This window comes from Salvelinus fontinalis, chromosome 5, assembly GCF_029448725.1.
Source record: "Salvelinus fontinalis isolate EN_2023a chromosome 5, ASM2944872v1, whole genome shotgun sequence".
NCBI lineage: Eukaryota > Metazoa > Chordata > Actinopteri > Salmoniformes > Salmonidae > Salvelinus > Salvelinus fontinalis.
Genome location: NC_074669.1, coordinates 2,956,226 through 2,975,838, shown reverse-complemented (window position 1 = coordinate 2,975,838; position 19,613 = coordinate 2,956,226). Strand labels below are relative to the sequence as shown.

Genomic DNA, 19,613 nt, shown 5'->3' with positions numbered 1-19,613 from the left:
TACTACAGGTAACACACCAAGCAGTACAGACCTGACATGATTATACTACAGGTAATACACCAAGCAGACCTGACATGATTATACTACAGGTAACACACCAAGCAGACCTGACATGATTATACTACAGGTAACACACCAAGCAGACCTGACATGATTATACTACAGGTAACACACCAAGCAGTACAGACCTGACATGATTATACTACAGGTAACACACCAAGCAGTACAGACCTGACATGATTATACTACAGGTAATACACCAAGCAGACCTGACATGATTATACTACAGGTAACACACCAAGCAGACCTGACATGATTATACTACAGGTAACACACCAAGCAGTACAGACCTGACATGATTATACTACAGGTAACACACCAAGCAGTACAGACCTGACATGATTATACTACAGGTAACACACCAAGCAGTACAGACCTGACATGATTATACTACAGGTAACACACCAAGCAGTACAGACCTGACATGATTATACTACAGGTAACACACCAAGCAGTACAGACCTGACATGATTATACTACAGGTAAAACACCAAGCAGTACAGACCTGACATGATTATACTACAGGTAAAACACCAAGCAGTACAGACCTGACATGATTATACTACAGGTAACACACCAAGCAGACCTGACATGATTATACTACAGGTAACACACCAAGCAGTACAGACCTGACATGATTATACTACAGGTAACACACCAAGCAGTACAGACCTGACATGATTATACTACAGGTAAAACACCAAGCAGTACAGACCTGACATGATTATACTACAGGTAACACACCAAGCAGTACAGACCTGACATGATTATACTACAGGTAAAACACCAAGCAGTACAGACCTGACATGATTATACTACAGGTAACACACCAAGCAGACCTGACATGATTATACTACAGGTAACACACCAAGCAGTACAGACCTGACATGATTATACTACAGGTAAAACACCAAGCAGTACAGACCTGACATGATTATACTACAGGTAACACACCAAGCAGTACAGACCTGACATGATTATACTACAGGTAATACACCAAGCAGACCTGACATGATTATACTACAGGTAACACACCAAGCAGACCTGACATGATTATACTACAGGTAACACACCAAGCAGTACAGACCTGACATGATTATACTACAGGTAACACACCAAGCAGTACAGACCTGACATGATTATACTACAGGTAACACACCAAGCAGTACAGACCTGACATGATTATACTACAGGTAACACACCAAGCAGTACAGACCTGACATGATTATACTACAGGTAACACACCAAGCAGTACAGACCAGACATGATTATACTACAGGTAATACACCAAGCAGACCTGACATGATTATACTACAGGTAACACACCAAGCAGACCTGACATGATTATACTACAGGTAACACACCAAGCAGTACAGACCTGACATGATTATACTACAGGTAACACACCAAGCAGTACAGACCTGACATGATTATACTACAGGTAACACACCAAGCAGTACAGACCTGACATGATTATACTACAGGTAACACACCAAGCAGTACAGACCTGACATGATTATACTACAGGTAACACACCAAGCAGTACAGACCTGACATGATTATACTACAGGTAACACACCAAGCAGTACAGACCTGACATGATTATACTACAGGTAAAACACAAAGCAGTACAGACCTGACATGATTATACTACAGGTAACACACCAAGCAGTACAGACCTGACATGATTATACTACAGGTAACACACCAAGCAGTACAGACCTGACATGATTATACTACAGGTAACACACCAAGCAGTACAGACCTGACATGATTATACTACAGGTAACACACCAAGCAGTACAGACCTGACATGATTATACTACAGGTAACACACCAAGCAGTACAGACCAGACATGATTATACTACAGGTAATACACCAAGCAGACCTGACATGATTATACTACAGGTAACACACCAAGCAGACCTGACATGATTATACTACAGGTAACACACCAAGCAGTACAGACCTGACATGATTATACTACAGGTAACACACCAAGCAGTACAGACCTGACATGATTATACTACAGGTAACACACCAAGCAGTACAGACCTGACATGATTATACTACAGGTAACACACCAAGCAGTACAGACCTGACATGATTATACTACAGGTAACACACCAAGCAGTACAGACCTGACATGATTATACTACAGGTAACACACCAAGCAGTACAGACCAGACATGATTATACTACAGGTAATACACCAAGCAGACCTGACATGATTATACTACAGGTAACACACCAAGCAGACCTGACATGATTATACTACAGGTAACACACCAAGCAGTACAGACCTGACATGATTATACTACAGGTAACACACCAAGCAGTACAGACCTGACATGATTATACTACAGGTAACACACCAAGCAGTACAGACCTGACATGATTATACTACAGGTAACACACCAAGCAGTACAGACCTGACATGATTATACTACAGGTAACACACCAAGCAGTACAGACCTGACATGATTATACTACAGGTAACACACCAAGCAGTACAGACCTGACATGATTATACTACAGGTAAAACACAAAGCAGTACAGACCTGACATGATTATACTACAGGTAACACACCAAGCAGTACAGACCTGACATGATTATACTACAGGTAACACACCAAGCAGTACAGACCTGACATGATTATACTACAGGTAAAACACCAAGCAGTACAGACCTGACATGATTATACTACAGGTAACACACCAAGCAGTACAGACCTGACATGATTATACTACAGGTAACACACCAAGCAGTACAGACCTGACATGATTATACTACAGGTAACACACCAAGCAGTACAGACCTGACATGATTATACTACAGGTAAAACACAAAGCAGTACAGACCTGACATGATTATACTACAGGTAACACACCAAGCAGTACAGACCTGACATGATTATACTACAGGTAACACACCAAGCAGTACAGACCTGACATGATTATACTACAGGTAAAACACAAAGCAGTACAGACCTGACATGATTATACTACAGGTAACACACCAAGCAGTACAGACCTGACATGATTATACTACAGGTAACACACCAAGCAGTACAGACCTGACATGATTATACTACAGGTAAAACACCAAGCAGTACAGACCTGACATGATTATACTACAGGTAACACACCAAGCAGTACAGACCTGACATGATTATACTACAGGTAAAACACCAAGCAGTACAGACCTGACATGATTATACTACAGGTAAAACACCAAGCAGTACAGACCTGACATGATTATACTACAGGTAACACACCAAGCAGACCTGACATGATTATACTACAGGTAACACACCAAGCAGTACAGACCTGACAGGATTATACTACAGGTAATACACCAAGCAGTACAGACCTGACATGATTATACTACAGGTAAAACACCAAGCAGTACAGACCTGACATGATTATACTACAGGTAACACACCAAGCAGTACAGACCTGACATGATTATACTACAGGTAACACACCAAGCAGTACAGACCTGACATGATTATACTACAGGTAACACACCAAGCAGTACAGACATGATTATACTACAGGTAAAACACCAAGCAGTACAGACCAGACATGATTATACTACAGGTAACACACCAAGCAGTACAGACCTGACATGATTATACTACAGGTAACACACCAAGCAGTACAGACATGATTATACTACAGGTAACACACCAAGCAGTACAGACATGATTATACTACAGGTAACACACCAAGCAGTACAGACCTGACATGATTATACTACAGGTAACACACCAAGCAGTACAGACATGATTATACTACAGGTAACACACCAAGCAGTACAGACCTGATTATACTACAGGTAACACACCAAGCAGTACAGACCTGATTATACTACAGGTAACACACCAAGCAGTACAGACATGATTATACTACAGGTAACACACCAAGCAGTACAGACATGATTATACTACAGGTAACACACCAAGCAGTACAGACCTGATTATACTACAGGTAACACACCAAGCAGTACAGACCTGATTATACTACAGGTAACACACCAAGCAGTACAGACCTGATTATACTACAGGTAACACACCAAGCAGTACAGACCTGACATGATTATACTACAGGTAACACACCAAGCAGTACAGACCTGACATGATTATACTGCAGGTAACACACCAAGCAGTACAGACATGATTATACTACAGGTAACACACCAAGCAGTACAGACCTGACATGATTATACTGCAGGTAAAACACCAAGCAGTACAGACCTGACATGATTATACTGCAGGTAACACACCAAGCAGTACAGACCTGACATGATTATACTACAGGTAAAACACCAAGCAGTACAGACCTGACATGATTATACTACAGGTAACACACCAAGCAGTACAGACCTGACATGATTATACTACAGGTAACACACCAAGCAGTACAGACCTGACATGATTATACTACAGGTAAAACACCAAGCAGTACAGACCTGACATGATTATACTGCAGGTAACACACCAAGCAGTACAGACCTGACATGATTATACTACAGGTAAAACACCAAGCAGTACAGACCTGACATGATTATACTGCAGGTAACACACCAAGCAGTACAGACCTGACATGATTATACTGCAGGTAAAACACCAAGCAGACCTGACATGATTATACTGCAGGTAAAACACCAAGCAGTACAGACCTGACATGATTATACTACAGGTAACACACCAAGCAGTACAGACCTGACATGATTATACTGCAGGTAACACACCAAGCAGTACAGACCTGACATGATTATACTACAGGTAAAACACCAAGCAGTACAGACCTGATTATACTACAGGTAACACACCAAGCAGTACAGACCTGACATGATTATACTACAGGTAACACACCAAGCCGTTTGTCAAGAACTGCAATGCTGCTGGGTTTATCCACCCTCAACAGTTTCCAGTGTTTATCAAGAATGTTCCACCACCCAGAGGACATCCAGCCAACTAGACACAACTTGTGGGAAGCGTTGGAGTCAACATGGACCAGTATCCCTGTGGAACACCTTGTAGAGTCCCTGCCCCGACAAATGAAGGCGGTTCTGAGGGCAAAAGGGGGGGGCGTGCAACTCAATATGGGGAAGCTGTTCTTTACGTTCCGTTCACTCAGTGTATGTCCCCCCCCCCCCCTCACCAGATTCAGATGTACCAGCTGTCCCGTCTCCTCCATGACTACCACAGAGACCTCTATGTCCATCTGGAACAACATGAGATAGGACCGTCTCTCTACGCTGCTCCCTGGTTCCTCACCGCCTTCGCCTCGCACTTCCCTCTGGGCTTCGTAGCCAGAGTGTTTGGTAAGTTACCTCTGGGCTTCGTAGCCAGAGTGTTTGGTAAGTTACCTCTGGGCTTCGTAGCCAGAGTGTTTGGTAAGTTACCTCTGGGCTTCGTAGCCAGAGTGTTTGGTAAGTTACCTCTGGGCTTCGTAGCCAGAGTGTTTGGTAAGTTACCTCTAGGTTACCTGGTCAGAGTGGTTGTTAAGTTACCTCTAGGTTACCTGGTCAGGGTGTTTGGTAAGTTACCTCTAGGTTACCTGGTCAGGGTGTTTGGTTAGTTACCTCTAGGTTACCTGGTCAGGGTGTTTGGTAAGTTACCTCTAGGTTACCTGGTCAGAGTGTTTGGTAAGTTACCTCTAGGTTACCTGGTCAGATTTTTTGGTAAGTTACCTCTAGGTTACCTGGTCAGAGTGTTTGGTAAGTTACCTCTAGGTTACCTGGTCAGAGTGTTTGGTTAGTTACCTCTAGGTTACCTGGTCAGAGTGTTTGGTAAGTTACCTCTAGGTTACCTGGTCAGAGTGTTTGGTAAGTTACCTCTAGGTTACCTGGCCAGGGTGGTTGGTAAGTTACCTCTAGGTTACCTGGTCAGGGTGTTTGGTTAGTTACCTCTAGGTTACCTGGTCAGGGTGTTTGGTTAGTTACCTCTAGGTTACCTGGCCAGGGTGTTTGGTTAGTTACCTCTAGGTTACCTGGCCAGGGTGGTTGGTAAGTTACCTCTAGGTTACCTGGTCAGAGTGGTTGGTAAGTTACCTCTAGGTTACCTGGCCAGGGTGGTTGGTAAGTTACCTCTAGGTTACCTGGTCAGGGTGTTTGGTTAGTTACCTCTAGGTTACCTGGTCAGGGTGTTTGGTTAGTTACCTCTAGGTTACCTGGCCAGGGTGTTTGGTTAGTTACCTCTAGGTTACCTGGCCAGGGTGGTTGGTAAGTTACCTCTAGGTTACCTGGTCAGAGTGGTTGGTAAGTTACCTCTAGGTTACCTGGCCAGGGTGGTTGGTTAGTTACCTCTAGGTTACCTGGTCAGGGTGTTTGGTAAGTTACCTCTAGGTTACCTGGCCAGGGTGGTTGGTAAGTTACCTCTAGGTTACCTGGCCAGGGTGTTTGGTAAGTTACCTCTAGGTTACCTGGCCAGGGTGGTTGGTAAGTTACCTCTAGGTTACCTGGTCAGAGTGGTTGGTAAGTTACCTCTAGGTTACCTGGCCAGAGTGGTTGGTAAGTTACCTCTAGGTTACCTGGCCAGAGTGGTTGGTAAGTTACCTCTAGGTTACCTGGCCAGGGTGTTTGGTAAGTTACCTCTAGGTTACCTGGCCAGGGTGGTTGGTAAGTTACCTCTAGGTTACCTGGTCAGAGTGGTTGGTAAGTTACCTCTAGGTTACCTGGCCAGGGTGGTTGGTTAGTTACCTCTAGGTTACCTGGTCAGGGTGTTTGGTAAGTTACCTCTAGGTTACCTGGCCAGGGTGTTTGGTAAGTTACCTCTAGGTTACCTGGCCAGGGTGGTTGGTAAGTTACCTCTAGGTTACCTGGTCAGAGTGGTTGGTAAGTTACCTCTAGGTTACCTGGCCAGAGTGGTTGGTAAGTTACCTCTAGGTTACCTGGCCAGAGTGGTTGGTAAGTTACCTCTAGGTTACCTGGCCAGGGTGTTTGGTAAGTTACCTCTAGGTTACCTGGCCAGGGTGTTTGGTAAGTTACCGCTAGGTTACCTGGTCAGGGTGGTTGGTTAGTTACCTCTAGGTTACCTGGCCAGGGTGTTTGGTAAGTTACCTCTAGGTTACCTGGCCAGGGTGGTTGGTTAGTTACCTCTAGGTTACCTGGCCAGAGTGTTTGGTAAGTTACCTCTAGGTTACCTGGCCAGGGTGTTTGGTAAGTTACCTCTAGGTTACCTGGCCAGGGTGGTTGGTAAGTTACCTGTAGGTTACCTGGCCAGGGTGGTTGGTTAGTTACCTCTAGGTTACCTGGCCAGGGTGTTTGGTAAGTTACCTCTAGGTTACCTGGCCAGGGTGGTTGGTAAGTTACCTCTAGGTTACCTGGCCAGGGTGGTTGGTTAGTTACCTCTAGGTTACCTGGCCAGGGTGGTTGGTAAGTTACCTCTAGGTTACCTGGCCAGGGTGGTTGGTAAGTTACCTCTAGGTTACCTGGCCAGGGTGGTTGGTTAGTTACCTCTAGGTTACCTGGCCAGGGTGGTTGGTTAGTTACCTCTAGGTTACCTGGTCAGGGTGGTTGGTTAGTTACCTCTAGGTTACCTGGCCAGGGTGTTTGGTAAGTTACCTCTAGGTTACCTGGCCAGGGTGTTTGGTAAGTTACCTCTAGGTTACCTGGCCAGGGTTTTGGTAAGTTACCTCTAGGTTACCTGGTCAGGGTGTTTGGTAAGTTACCTCTAGGTTACCTGGCCAGGGTGTTTGGTAAGTTACCTCTAGGTTACCTGGTCAGGGTGTTTGGTAAGTTACCTGTAGGTTACCTGGCCAGGGTGTTTGGTAAGTTACCTGTAGGTTACCTGGCCAGGGTGTTTGGTAAGTTACCTCTAGGTTACCTGGCCAGGGTGTTTGGTAAGTTACCTGTAGGTTACCTGGCCAGGGTGTTTGGTAAGTTACCTGTAGGTTACCTGGCCAGGGTGTTTGGTAAGTTACCTGTAGATTACCTGGCCAGGGTGGTTGGTAAGTTACCTCTAGGTTACCTGGTCAGAGTGGTTGGTAAGTTACCTCTAGGTTACCTGGTCAGGGTGGTTGGTAAGTTACCTCTAGGTTACCTGGCCAGGGTGTTTGGTAAGTTACCTCTAGGTTACCTGGCCAGGGTGTTTGGTTAGTTACCTCCAGGTGTCGTAGCTAGGGTGTTTGGTAAGTTACCTCTAGGTTACCTGGCCAGGGTGTTTGGTAAGTTACCTGTGGGTTACCTGGTCAGGGTCGTTGGTAAGTTACCTGTAGGTTACCTGGCCAGGGTGGTTGGTAAGTTACCTCTAGGTTACCTGGTCAGGGTGTTTGGTTAGTTACCTCCAGGTGTCGTAGCCAGGGTGTTTGGTAAGTTACCTCTAGGTTACCTGGCCAGGGTGTTTGGTAAGTTACCTGTAGGTTACCTGGTCAGGGTCGTTGGTAAGTTACCTGTAGGTTACCTGGTCAGGGTCGTTGGTAAGTTACCTCTAGGTTACCTGGTCAGGGTGGTTGGTAAGTTACCTGTAGGTTACCTGGTCAGAGTGTTTGGTAAGTTACCTCTAGGTTACCTGGCCAGAGTGTTTGGTTAGTTACCTCTAGGTTACCTGGCCAGAGTGTTTGGTTAGTTACCTCTAGGTTACCTGGCCAGGGTGTTTGGTTAGTTACCTCTAGGTTACCTGGTCAGAGTGTTTGGTAAGTTACCTCTAGGTTTCCTGGCCAGAGTGGTTGGTTAGTTACCTCTAGGTTACCTGGCCAGGGTGTTTGGTTAGTTACCTCTAGGTTACCTGGCCAGAGTGGTTGGTTAGTTACCTCTAGGTTACCTGGTCAGGGTGTTTGGTAAGTTACCTCTAGGTTACCTGGTCAGAGTGTTTGGTTAGTTACCTCTAGGTTACCTGGTCAGAGTGTTTGGTAAGTTACCTATAGGTTACCTGGCCATGGTGGTTGGTAAGTTACCTCTAGGTTACCTGGTCAGAGTGGTTGGTAAGTTACCTCTAGGTTCCCTGTCCAGGGTGGTTGGTTAGTTACCTCTAGGTTACCTGGTCAGGGTGTTTGGTAAGTTACCTCTAGGTTACCTGGTCAGAGTGTTTGGTTAGTTACCTCTAGGTTACCTGGCCAGAGTGGTTGGTTAGTTACCTCTAGGTTACCTGGTCAGGGTGTTTGGTAAGTTACCTCTAGGTTACCTGGTCAGAGTGGTTGGTAAGTTACCTCTAGGTTACCTGGTCAGAGTGGTTGGTAAGTTACCTCTAGGTTACCTGGCCAGGGTGGTTGGTTAGTTACCTCTAGGTTACCTGGTCAGAGTGTTTGAGGTGGTGGAGGAGGAGGAGGTGGAGGTGTTAAATGAGGTGGTGGAGGAGGAGGAGGTCGACTGTCTGTCTGTCTGTCTGTAATATCAGAACAGTGTCTCATGCTTCTAATCTGTTGTCTGATATCTAATATATTTCTCCCCCTCCTGAATTTGCTCTCTCTGTCTCTCTCTCTCGTTGTCTCTCTCTCTTTGTCTCACTTTGTCTCACTGTCTCTGTCTCTCTCTCTGTCTCTGTCTCTCTGTCTCTCTCTCTGTCTCTCTCTCTCTCTGTCTCTCTCTCTCTCTGTCTCTCTGTCTCTCTCTGTCTCTCTCTGTCTCTCTCTCTCTCTCTCTCTCTCTCTCTGTCTCTGTCTCTGTCTCTCTCTGTCTCTCTCTCTCTCTGTCTCTCTCTCTCTCTCTCTCTCTGTCTCTCTCTCTCTCTGTCTCTCTCTCTCTCTCTGTCTCTCTGTCTCTCCTCCAGACATGTTGTTTCTCCAGGGGTCGGAGGTGATCTTCAAGGTGTCACTAAGTCTTCTGGGTAGTCACAAGCCCTTGATCCTACAGCACGACAGCCTGGAGTCTATAGTGGAATTCATCAAGACTACATTACCTAACCTTGGACTGGTCCAGATGGAGAAGACCATCAACCAGGTAGACTACATTACCTAACCTGGGACTGGTGGGAGGGGGTCTATAGTAGACTACATTACCTAACCTGGGACTGGTGGGGGGGTCTATAGTAGACTACATTACCTAACCTGGGACTGGTGGGGGGGGGGGTCTATAGTAGACTACATTACCTAACCTGGGACTGGTGGGGGGGGGGGGGGGGGGTCTATAGTAGACTACATTACCTAACCTGGGACTGGTGGGAGGGGGTCTATAGTAGACTACATTACCTAACCTGGGACTGGTGGGAGGGGGTCTATAGTAGAGTACATTACCTAACCTGGGACTGGTGGGGGGTGGTCTATAGTAGACTACATTACCTAACCTGGGACTGGTGGGAGGGGGTCTATAGTAGACTACATTACCTAACCTGGGACTGGTTGGAGGGGGTCTATAGTAGACTACATTACCTAACCTGGGACTGGTGGGGGGGGGGGTCTATAGTAGACTACATTACCTAACCTGGGACTGGTGGGAGGGGGTCTATAGTAGACTACATTACCTAACCTGGGACTGGTGGGGGGGGTCTATAGTAGACTACATTACCTAACCTGGGACTGGTGGGGGGGGGGGGTCTATAGTAGACTACATTACCTAACCTGGGACTGGTGGGAGGGGGTCTATAGTAGACTACATTACCTAACCTGGGACTGGTGGGAGGGGGTCTATAGTAGACTACATTACCTAACCTGGGACTGGTGGGAGGGGTCTATAGTAGACTACATTACCTAACCTGGGACTGGTGGGTGGGAGGGGGTCTATAGTAGACTACATTACCTAACCTGGGACTGGTGGGGGGGGGGGGGGGGGGGTCTATAGTAGACTACATTACCTAACCTGGGACTGGTGGGGGGGGGGGGGTCTATAGTAGACTACATTACCTAACCTGGGACTTGTGGGAGGGGGTCTATAGTAGACTACATTACCTAACCTGGGACTGGTGGGAGGGGGTCTATAGTAGACTACATTACCTAACCTGGGACTGGTGGGGGGGGGGGGGTCTATAGTAGACTACATTACCTAACCTGGGACTGGTGGGAGGGGGTCTATAGTAGACTACATTACCTAACCTATGACTGGTGGGAGGGGGTCTATAGTAGACTACATTACCTAACCTGGGACCTGTGGGTAGGGGGTCTATAGTAGACTACATTACCTAACCTGGGACTGGTGGGGGGGGGGGGGGGGGGGGTCTATAGTAGACTACATTACCTAACCTGGGACTGGTGGTGGGGGGTCTATAGTAGACTACATTACCTAACCTGGGACTGGTGGGGGGGGGGGGTCTATAGTAGACTACATTACCTAACCTGGGACTGGTGGGGGGGGGGGTCTATAGTAGACTACATTACCTAACCTGGGACTGGTGGGGGGGGGGGGGGTCTATAGTAGACTACATTACCTAACCTGGGACTGGTGGGGGGGTCTATAGTAGACTACATTACCTAACCTGGGACTGGTGGGGGGGGGGGGGGGGTCTATAGTAGACTACATTACCTAACCTGGGTCTGGTGGGGGGGGGGGTCTATAGTAGACTACATTACCTAACCTGGGTCTGGTGGGGGGGGGGGGGGGGGTCTATAGTAGACTACATTACCTAACCTGTGACTGGTGGGGGGGGAGGGTATATAGTAGACTACATTACCTAACCTGGGACTGGTGGGAGGGGGGGGGGGGTCTACAGTAGACTACATTACCTAACCTGGGACTGGTGGGAGGGGGGGGGGGGTCTACAGTAGACTACATTACCTAACCTGTGACTGGTGGGAGGGGGTCTATAGTAGACTACATTACCTAACCTGGGACCTGTGGGGGGGTCTACAGTAGACTACATTACCTAACCTGTGACTGGTGGGAGGGGGTCTATAGTAGACTACATTACCTAACCTGTGACTGGTGGGAGGGGGGGTCTAGACTACAGTGTGTTTTCCACAGTGTGTTTTTTGACACTTTATTAACACCAGACACCAGACACTTTATTAACACCAGACACCAGACACTTTATTAACACCAGACACCAGACACTTTATTAACACCAGACACTTTATTAACACCAGACACCAGACACTTTATTAACACAGACACTTTATTAACACCAGACACTTTATTAACACCAGACACTTTATTAACACCAGACACTTTATTAACACCAGACACCAGACACTTTATTAACACCAGACACCAGACACTTTATTAACACCAGACACCAGACACTTTATTAACACCAGACACCAGACACTTTATTAACACCAGACACTTTATTAACACAGACACTTTATTAACACAGACACTTTATTAACACCAGACACTTTATTAACACCAGACACTTTATTAACACCAGACACTTTATTAACACCAGACACTTTATTAACACCAGACACCAGACACTTTATTAACACCAGACACCAGACACTTTATTAACACCAGACACTTTATTAACACAGACACTTTATTAACACAGACACTTTATTAACACAGACACTTTATTAACACCAGACACTTTATTAACACCAGACACTTTATTAACACCAGACTCTTTATTAACACAGACACTTTATTAACACCAGACACTTTATTAACACCAGACACTTTATTAACACCAGGCACTAGAGAACACAGACTCTTTATTAACACCAGACACTTTATTAACACCAGGCACTAGAGAACACAGACTCTAGAGAACACAGACACTTTATTAACACCAGACACTTTATTAACACCAGACACTTTATTAACACCAGACACTAGAGAACACAGACACTTTATTAACACCAGACACTAGAGAACACCAGACACTTTATTAACACAGACACTTTATTAACACCAGACACTTTATTAACACCAGACTCTTTATTAACACCAGACACTTTATTAACACCAGACACTTTATTAACACCAGACACTAGAGAACACCAGACACTTTATTAACACCAGACACTTTATTAACACCAGACTTTATTAACACCAGACTCTTTATTAACACCAGACTCTTTATTAACACCAGACACTTTATTAACACAGACACTTTATTAACACCAGACACTTTATTAACACCAGACACTTTATTAACACCAGACACTTTATTAACACCAGACACTTTATTAACACCAGACACTTTATTAACACCAGACACTTTATTAACACCAGACACTTTATTAACACCAGACTCTTTATTAACACCAGACTCTTTATTAACACCAGACACTTTATTAACACCAGACACTTTATTAACACCAGACACTTTATTAACACAGACACTTTATTAACACCAGACACTTTATTAACACCAGACACTTTATTAACACCAGACACTTTATTAACACCAGACACTTTATTAACACCAGACACTTTATTAACACCAGACACTTTATTAACACCAGACTCTTTATTAACACCAGACACTAGAGAACACAGACACTTTATTAACACCAGACACTTTATTAACACCAGACACTTTATTAACACCAGACACTTTATTAACACCAGACACTAGAGAACACAGACACTTTATTAACACCAGACTCTTTATTAACACAGACACTTTATTAACACCAGACACTTTATTAACACAGACACTAGAGAACACAGACACTTTATTAACACCAGACACTAGAGAACACAGACACTTTATTAACACCAGACACTTTATTAACACAGACACTTTATTAACACCAGACACTTTATTAACACCAGACACTTTATTAACACCAGACACTTTATTAACACCAGACACTTTATTAACACCAGACACTTTATTAACACAGACACTTTATTAACACAGACACTTTATTAACACCAGACACTTTATTAACACAGACACTAGAGAACACAGACACTTTATTAACACCAGACACTTTATTAACACAGACACTTTATTAACACCAGACTCTTTATTAACACCAGACACTTTATTAACACCAGACACTTTATTAACACCAGACTCTTTATTAACACCAGACTCTTTATTAACACCAGACTCTTTATTAACACCAGACTCTTTATTAACACCAGACTCCTTATTAACACCAGACACTTTATTAACACCAGACACTTTATTAACACCAGACACTTTATTAACACAGACACTTTATTAACACCAGACACTTTATTAACACCAGACTCTTTATTAACACCAGACACTTTATTAACACCAGACACTAGAGAACACAGACACTTTATTAACACCAGACACTTTATTAACACCAGACACTTTATTAACACCAGACACTTTATTAACACCAGACACTTTATTAACACAGACACTTTATTAACACCAGACACTTTATTAACACCAGACAGTTTATTAACACCAGACTCTTTATTAACACCAGACACTTTATTAACACCAGACACTTTATTAACACCAGACACTTTATTAACACCAGACACTTTATTAACACAGACACTTTATTAACACCAGACACTTTATTAACACAGACACTTTATTAACACCAGACACTAGAGAACACAGACACTTTATTAACACCAGACACTTTATTAACACAGACACTAGAGAACACAGACACTTTATTAACACCAGACACTTTATTAACACCAGACACTTTATTAACACCAGACACTAGAGAACACAGACACTTTATTAACACCAGACACTAGAGAACACAGACACTTTATTAACACCAGACACTTTATTAACACCAGACACTTTATTAACACCAGACACTTTATTAACACCAGACACTTTATTAACACCAGACACTTTATTAACACCAGACACTTTATTAACACCAGACTCTTTATTAACACCAGACACTTTATTAACACCAGACTCTTTATTAACACCAGACACTTTATTAACACCAGACACTTTATTAACACCAGACACTTTATTAACACCAGACACTTTATTAACACAGACACTTTATTAACACCAGACACTTTATTAACACCAGACACTAGAGAACACAGACACTTTATTAACACCAGACACTTTATTAACACCAGACACTTTATTAACACCAGACACTTTATTAACACCAGACACTTTATTAACACCAGACACTTTATTAACACCAGACTCTTTATTAACACCAGACACTTTATTAACACCAGACACTTTATTAACACCAGACACTAGAGAACACAGACACTTTATTAACACCAGACACTAGAGAACACAGACACTTTATTAACACCAGACACTAGAGAACACAGACACTTTATTAACACCAGACACTTTATTAACACCAGACACTTTATTAACACCAGACTCTTTATTAACACAGACAATTTATTAACACCAGACACTAGAGAACACAGACACTTTATTAACACCAGACACTTTATTAACACCAGACACTTTATTAACACCAGACACTAGAGAACACAGACACTTTATTAACACCAGACACTTTATTAACACCAGACACTGGAGAACACAGACACTTTATTAACACCAGACACTGGAGAACACATAGAGACACAGAGAGAACAGCGGGTGTGTTTTCCAGGTAGTCTGGAGGCAGGGGAGTGGTGCCTTCAAAACACTACTTCCTGGAAACAGATAGAGAACCTAACCCTTGTACCACGTTACACACACACACACACACACACACACACACACACACACACACACACACACACACACACACATATAAACACACACACACACTCTCTCTCACACACAAACACACACACAGAGAGAGACACACACAGACACACACACACACACACATATAAACACACACACACTCTCTCACACACACAAACACACACACACACTAATAGGTTCAACCTGTCTGTTTCAGGAGGCCTGAGGACACTACTGATAATTCAACAACTTAGTTACAGCAATTACACACCCCAGGAGGCTGGTGGCACCTTCATTGGGGAGGACGGGCTCAGAGTAAAGGCTGGAATGGAGTCAGCTACATCAACCCTGTGGTTTCCATGGTGATTCCATTCCAGACATTATTATGGGCTGTCCTCCCATCAGCAGCCTCCTGTGATGCATAAACACAGACTGAATGACCTCTTCTCAGGGCCCCTCCCCCTGAGCGCCAGACTGAATGACCTCTTCAGGGCCCCTCCCCCTGAGCGCCAGACTGAATGACCTCTTCAGGGCCCGCCCCCTGAGATCGACTGAATGACCTCTTCTCAGGGCCCCTCCCCCTGAGTGCCAGACTGAATGACCTTTTCAGGGCCCCTCCCCCTGAGATCCAGACTGAATGACCTCTTCAGCCCCCCCCCCCCGAGAGCCATACTGAATGGCCTCTTCAGGGCCCCTCCCCCTGAGATCCAGACTGAATGACCTCTTCAGGGCCCCTCCCCCTGAGCGCCAGACTGAATGACCTCTTCAGGGCCCCTCCCCATGAGCGTCAGACTGAATGACCTCTTCAGGGCCCCTCCCCCTGAGCGCCAGACTGAATGACCTCTTCAGGGCCCCCCCCCCCCCCGAGCGCCAGACTGAATGACCTCTTCAGGGCCCCTCCCCCTGAGATCCAGACTGAATGACCTCTTCGGGGCCCCTCCCCCTGAGCGCCAGACTGAATGACCTCTTCGGGGCCCCTCCCCCTGAGCGTCAGACTGAATGACCTCTTCGGGGCCCCTCCCCCTGAGCGTCAGACTGAATGACCTCTTCAGGGCCCCTCCCCCTGAGATCCAGACTGAATGACCTCTTCGGGGCCCCTCCCCCTGAGCGCCAGACTGAATGACCTCTTCGGGGCCCCTCCCCCTGAGCGCCAGACTGAATGACCTCTTCAGGGCCCCTCCCCCTGAGCGCCAGACTGAATGACCTCTTCAGGGCCCCTCCCCCTGAGCGTCAGACTGAATGACCTCTAAAAGACTGACTGACACTGTGTGTGTGTGTGTGTGTGTGTGTGTGTGTGTGTGTGTGTGTGTGTGTGTGTGTGTAGGTGTGTGAGATGGACCTTTCCAATCAGCTGCAGGCGTACGAGGTGGAGTACCACGTCTTACAGGACGAGCTGTGTGACACGCCCGCTCACCTCAACCAATCGCAGCGCACCGCCCAGCTGGAACGCACCAATCAGAGCCTCCGACAGCAAAACCTCGACCTGCTGGAGGAACTGCAGGTACACACACACACACATACACACTCAACACACACACACACACACACACACACTCAACACACACACTCAACACACACACACACACACACACACACTCAACACACACACACACACACACACACACACACACACACACACACACACACACACACACACACACACTCAACACACACTCAACACACACACACTCAACACACACACACTCAACACACACACACTCAACACACACACACACTCAACACACTCAACACACACACACACACACACACACACACACATACACACTCAACACACACACACACACACACACACACACACACACTCAACACACACACTCAACACACACACTCAACACACACACACACACACACACACACACACACATACACACTCAACACACACACACACACACACACACACACACACACACACATACACACTCAACACACACACACACACACACACACACACACACACACACACACACACACACACACTCAACACACACACACACACGCACACACACACACTCAACACACATACTAAACACATGTTTTGTATCTCTCCAGGTGTCCCAGGCTCGTGTGTGTCGTCTGGAAGGTCAGGTGGAGGGTCTGGTCCAATCAGAGGCTCTGCTGAGAGAACAGGTGTTTGAGCTGGAGGAGAAGAGGAGCGGACTGCGGAGCTCCGTCACACACCTACACACACTCCTCACCGCGCTGGGAATACACACACACACGGCGCACGGAGACTTCAACCTGGACCCGCACACACACTCCGCTACCGACACGGACGGACCGGGAGACGGACCGGGAGACGGACCGAGAGACGGACCGGGTGTGGATGTCCCCACCAGAGAGGGGCCAAGGCTGGGTAACTCACCCCAGAGAGAGGGGCCCAGACTGGGGCAAGGGACAGCGATGTCCTCCCCTCTCCTCCCTCATCCACTGGCTCTACCAGAACACTGAATGTTCTCCCAGAGGACTGTTCTCCTGTACTGAACTGTAGAAATGGGGGGGGGGGGGGGGGTTCTCTGTCCTCTCTGGGCCTAAACTCCACACAACAGTCCTATACACACAGTTACTATTGCAGCTGTGTGTGTGTGTGTGTGTGTGTGTGTGTGTGTGTGTGTGTGTGTGTGTGTGTGTGTGTGTGTGTGTGTGTGTGTGTGTGTGTGTGTCCAACCAACAAAAAGGGCTCCCGAGGGGCGCAGCAGTCTGAGGCATTGCATCTCAGTCCCGTAGGGGGGGTTGGGGGCACGATTGTCTCAGCGTCGTCCGGGTTTGGCCGTCATTGTAAATAAGAGTTTGTCCTTTACTGACTTGCCAAGTTCAATAAATAAAAAGAGTCACAACAACCAAATACTGTCTTATCTACTGGACTACAGCCCCCATGATGCCCTGCAACACACTGACGGGAGAGGGAGGGGGGGAGAGAGAGGGAGGGTGAGAGAGAGAGGGAGGGTGAGAGAGAGAGGGAGGGTGAGAGAGAGAGGTAGGGGGGGAGAGAGAGGGAGAGAAGGAGGGGGGGGGGAGAGAGAGAAGGAGGGGGGGGAGAGAGAGAGAAGGAGGGGGGGAGAGAGAGAGAAGGAGGGGGGGAGAGAGAGAGAGAGGGAGAGAGGGAGGGGGGGAGAGAGAGAGTCACAACAACCAAATACTGTCTTATCTACTGGACTACAGCCCCCATGATGCCCTGCAACACACTGACGGGAGAGGGAGGGGGGGAGAGAGAGGGAGAGAAGGAGGGGGGGGGAGAGAGAGAGAAGGAGGGGGGGGGAGAGAGAGAGAGGGAGGGGGGGAGAGAGAGAGAGAGGGAGAGAGGGAGGGGGGGAGAGAGAGAGTCACAACAACCAAATACTGTCTTATCTACTGGACTCCATCCCCCATGATGCCCTGCAACACACTGACGGGAGAGGGAGGGGGGGAGAGAGAGGGAGGGGGGGAGAGAGAGGGAGGGTGGGAGAGAGAGAGTCACAACAACCAAATACTGTCTTATCTACTGGACTCCATCCCCCATGATGCCCTGCAACACACTCACGAGGGGGGGGGGGGGGGGGGGGCGAGAGAGGGGGGGGGGGAGAGAGAGGGGAGGGTGGGAGAGAGAGAGTCACAACAACCAAATACCTGTCTTATCTACTGGACTCCATCCCCCATGATGCCCTGCAACACACTCACGAGGGGGGGGGGGGGGGGGGGCGAGAGAGGGAGGGGGGAGAGAGAGGGAGGGTGGGAGAGAGGAGAGTCACAACAACCAAATACTGTCTTATCTACTGGACTCCATCCCCCATGATGCCCTGCAACACACTCACGAGGGGGGGGGGGGGGGGGGGGCGAGAGAAAGGGGGGAGAGAGGGAGAGGAAGGGGGGGAGAGAGGGAGAGAAACAGGCTGCCAAAGAGAGAGAGACAGGAGTGATGGGTGGGTGGGTCTTCTCCCCACAAATCTGACACAACCTTAACATCTCTACATTTACACTTTTACATCAACAAATAACCTTCGTTTACACTTTCATCTCTTATCAAAATGAAACCAATAAAAACATTTACTAAATACAATTTTAGTTGTTTTTTTTTTTAAATGTAACTTTCTCACAATCTT

The 19,613-nt window shown here is 46.5% G+C and overlaps 1 protein-coding gene across 7 annotated transcripts in view; it reads left to right on the top strand.

Moving 5' to 3' along the window:
* The window catches only part of tbc1d1 (TBC1 (tre-2/USP6, BUB2, cdc16) domain family, member 1), a 132,895-nt gene extending 114,854 nt beyond the window's left edge, over window positions 1-18,041 (top strand). For 6 of the 7 annotated variants that reach the window (XM_055922051.1, XM_055922050.1, XM_055922052.1 and 3 more), the window contains 4 exons: window positions 5,234-5,393; window positions 9,778-9,947; window positions 16,841-17,017; window positions 17,587-18,041. In XM_055922051.1, the coding sequence (XP_055778026.1) occupies window positions 5,234-5,393; window positions 9,778-9,947; window positions 16,841-17,017; window positions 17,587-17,985 (906 nt within the window). In that variant the 3' untranslated portion in view covers window positions 17,986-18,041. Of the gene's footprint in view, window positions 1-5,233; window positions 5,394-5,489; window positions 5,538-9,777; window positions 9,948-16,840; window positions 17,018-17,586 lie in introns of those variants that run through there. The other variant, XM_055922057.1, reaches the window with a different exon arrangement.
* The last annotated feature ends 1,572 nt before the right edge of the window (window positions 18,042-19,613 follow it).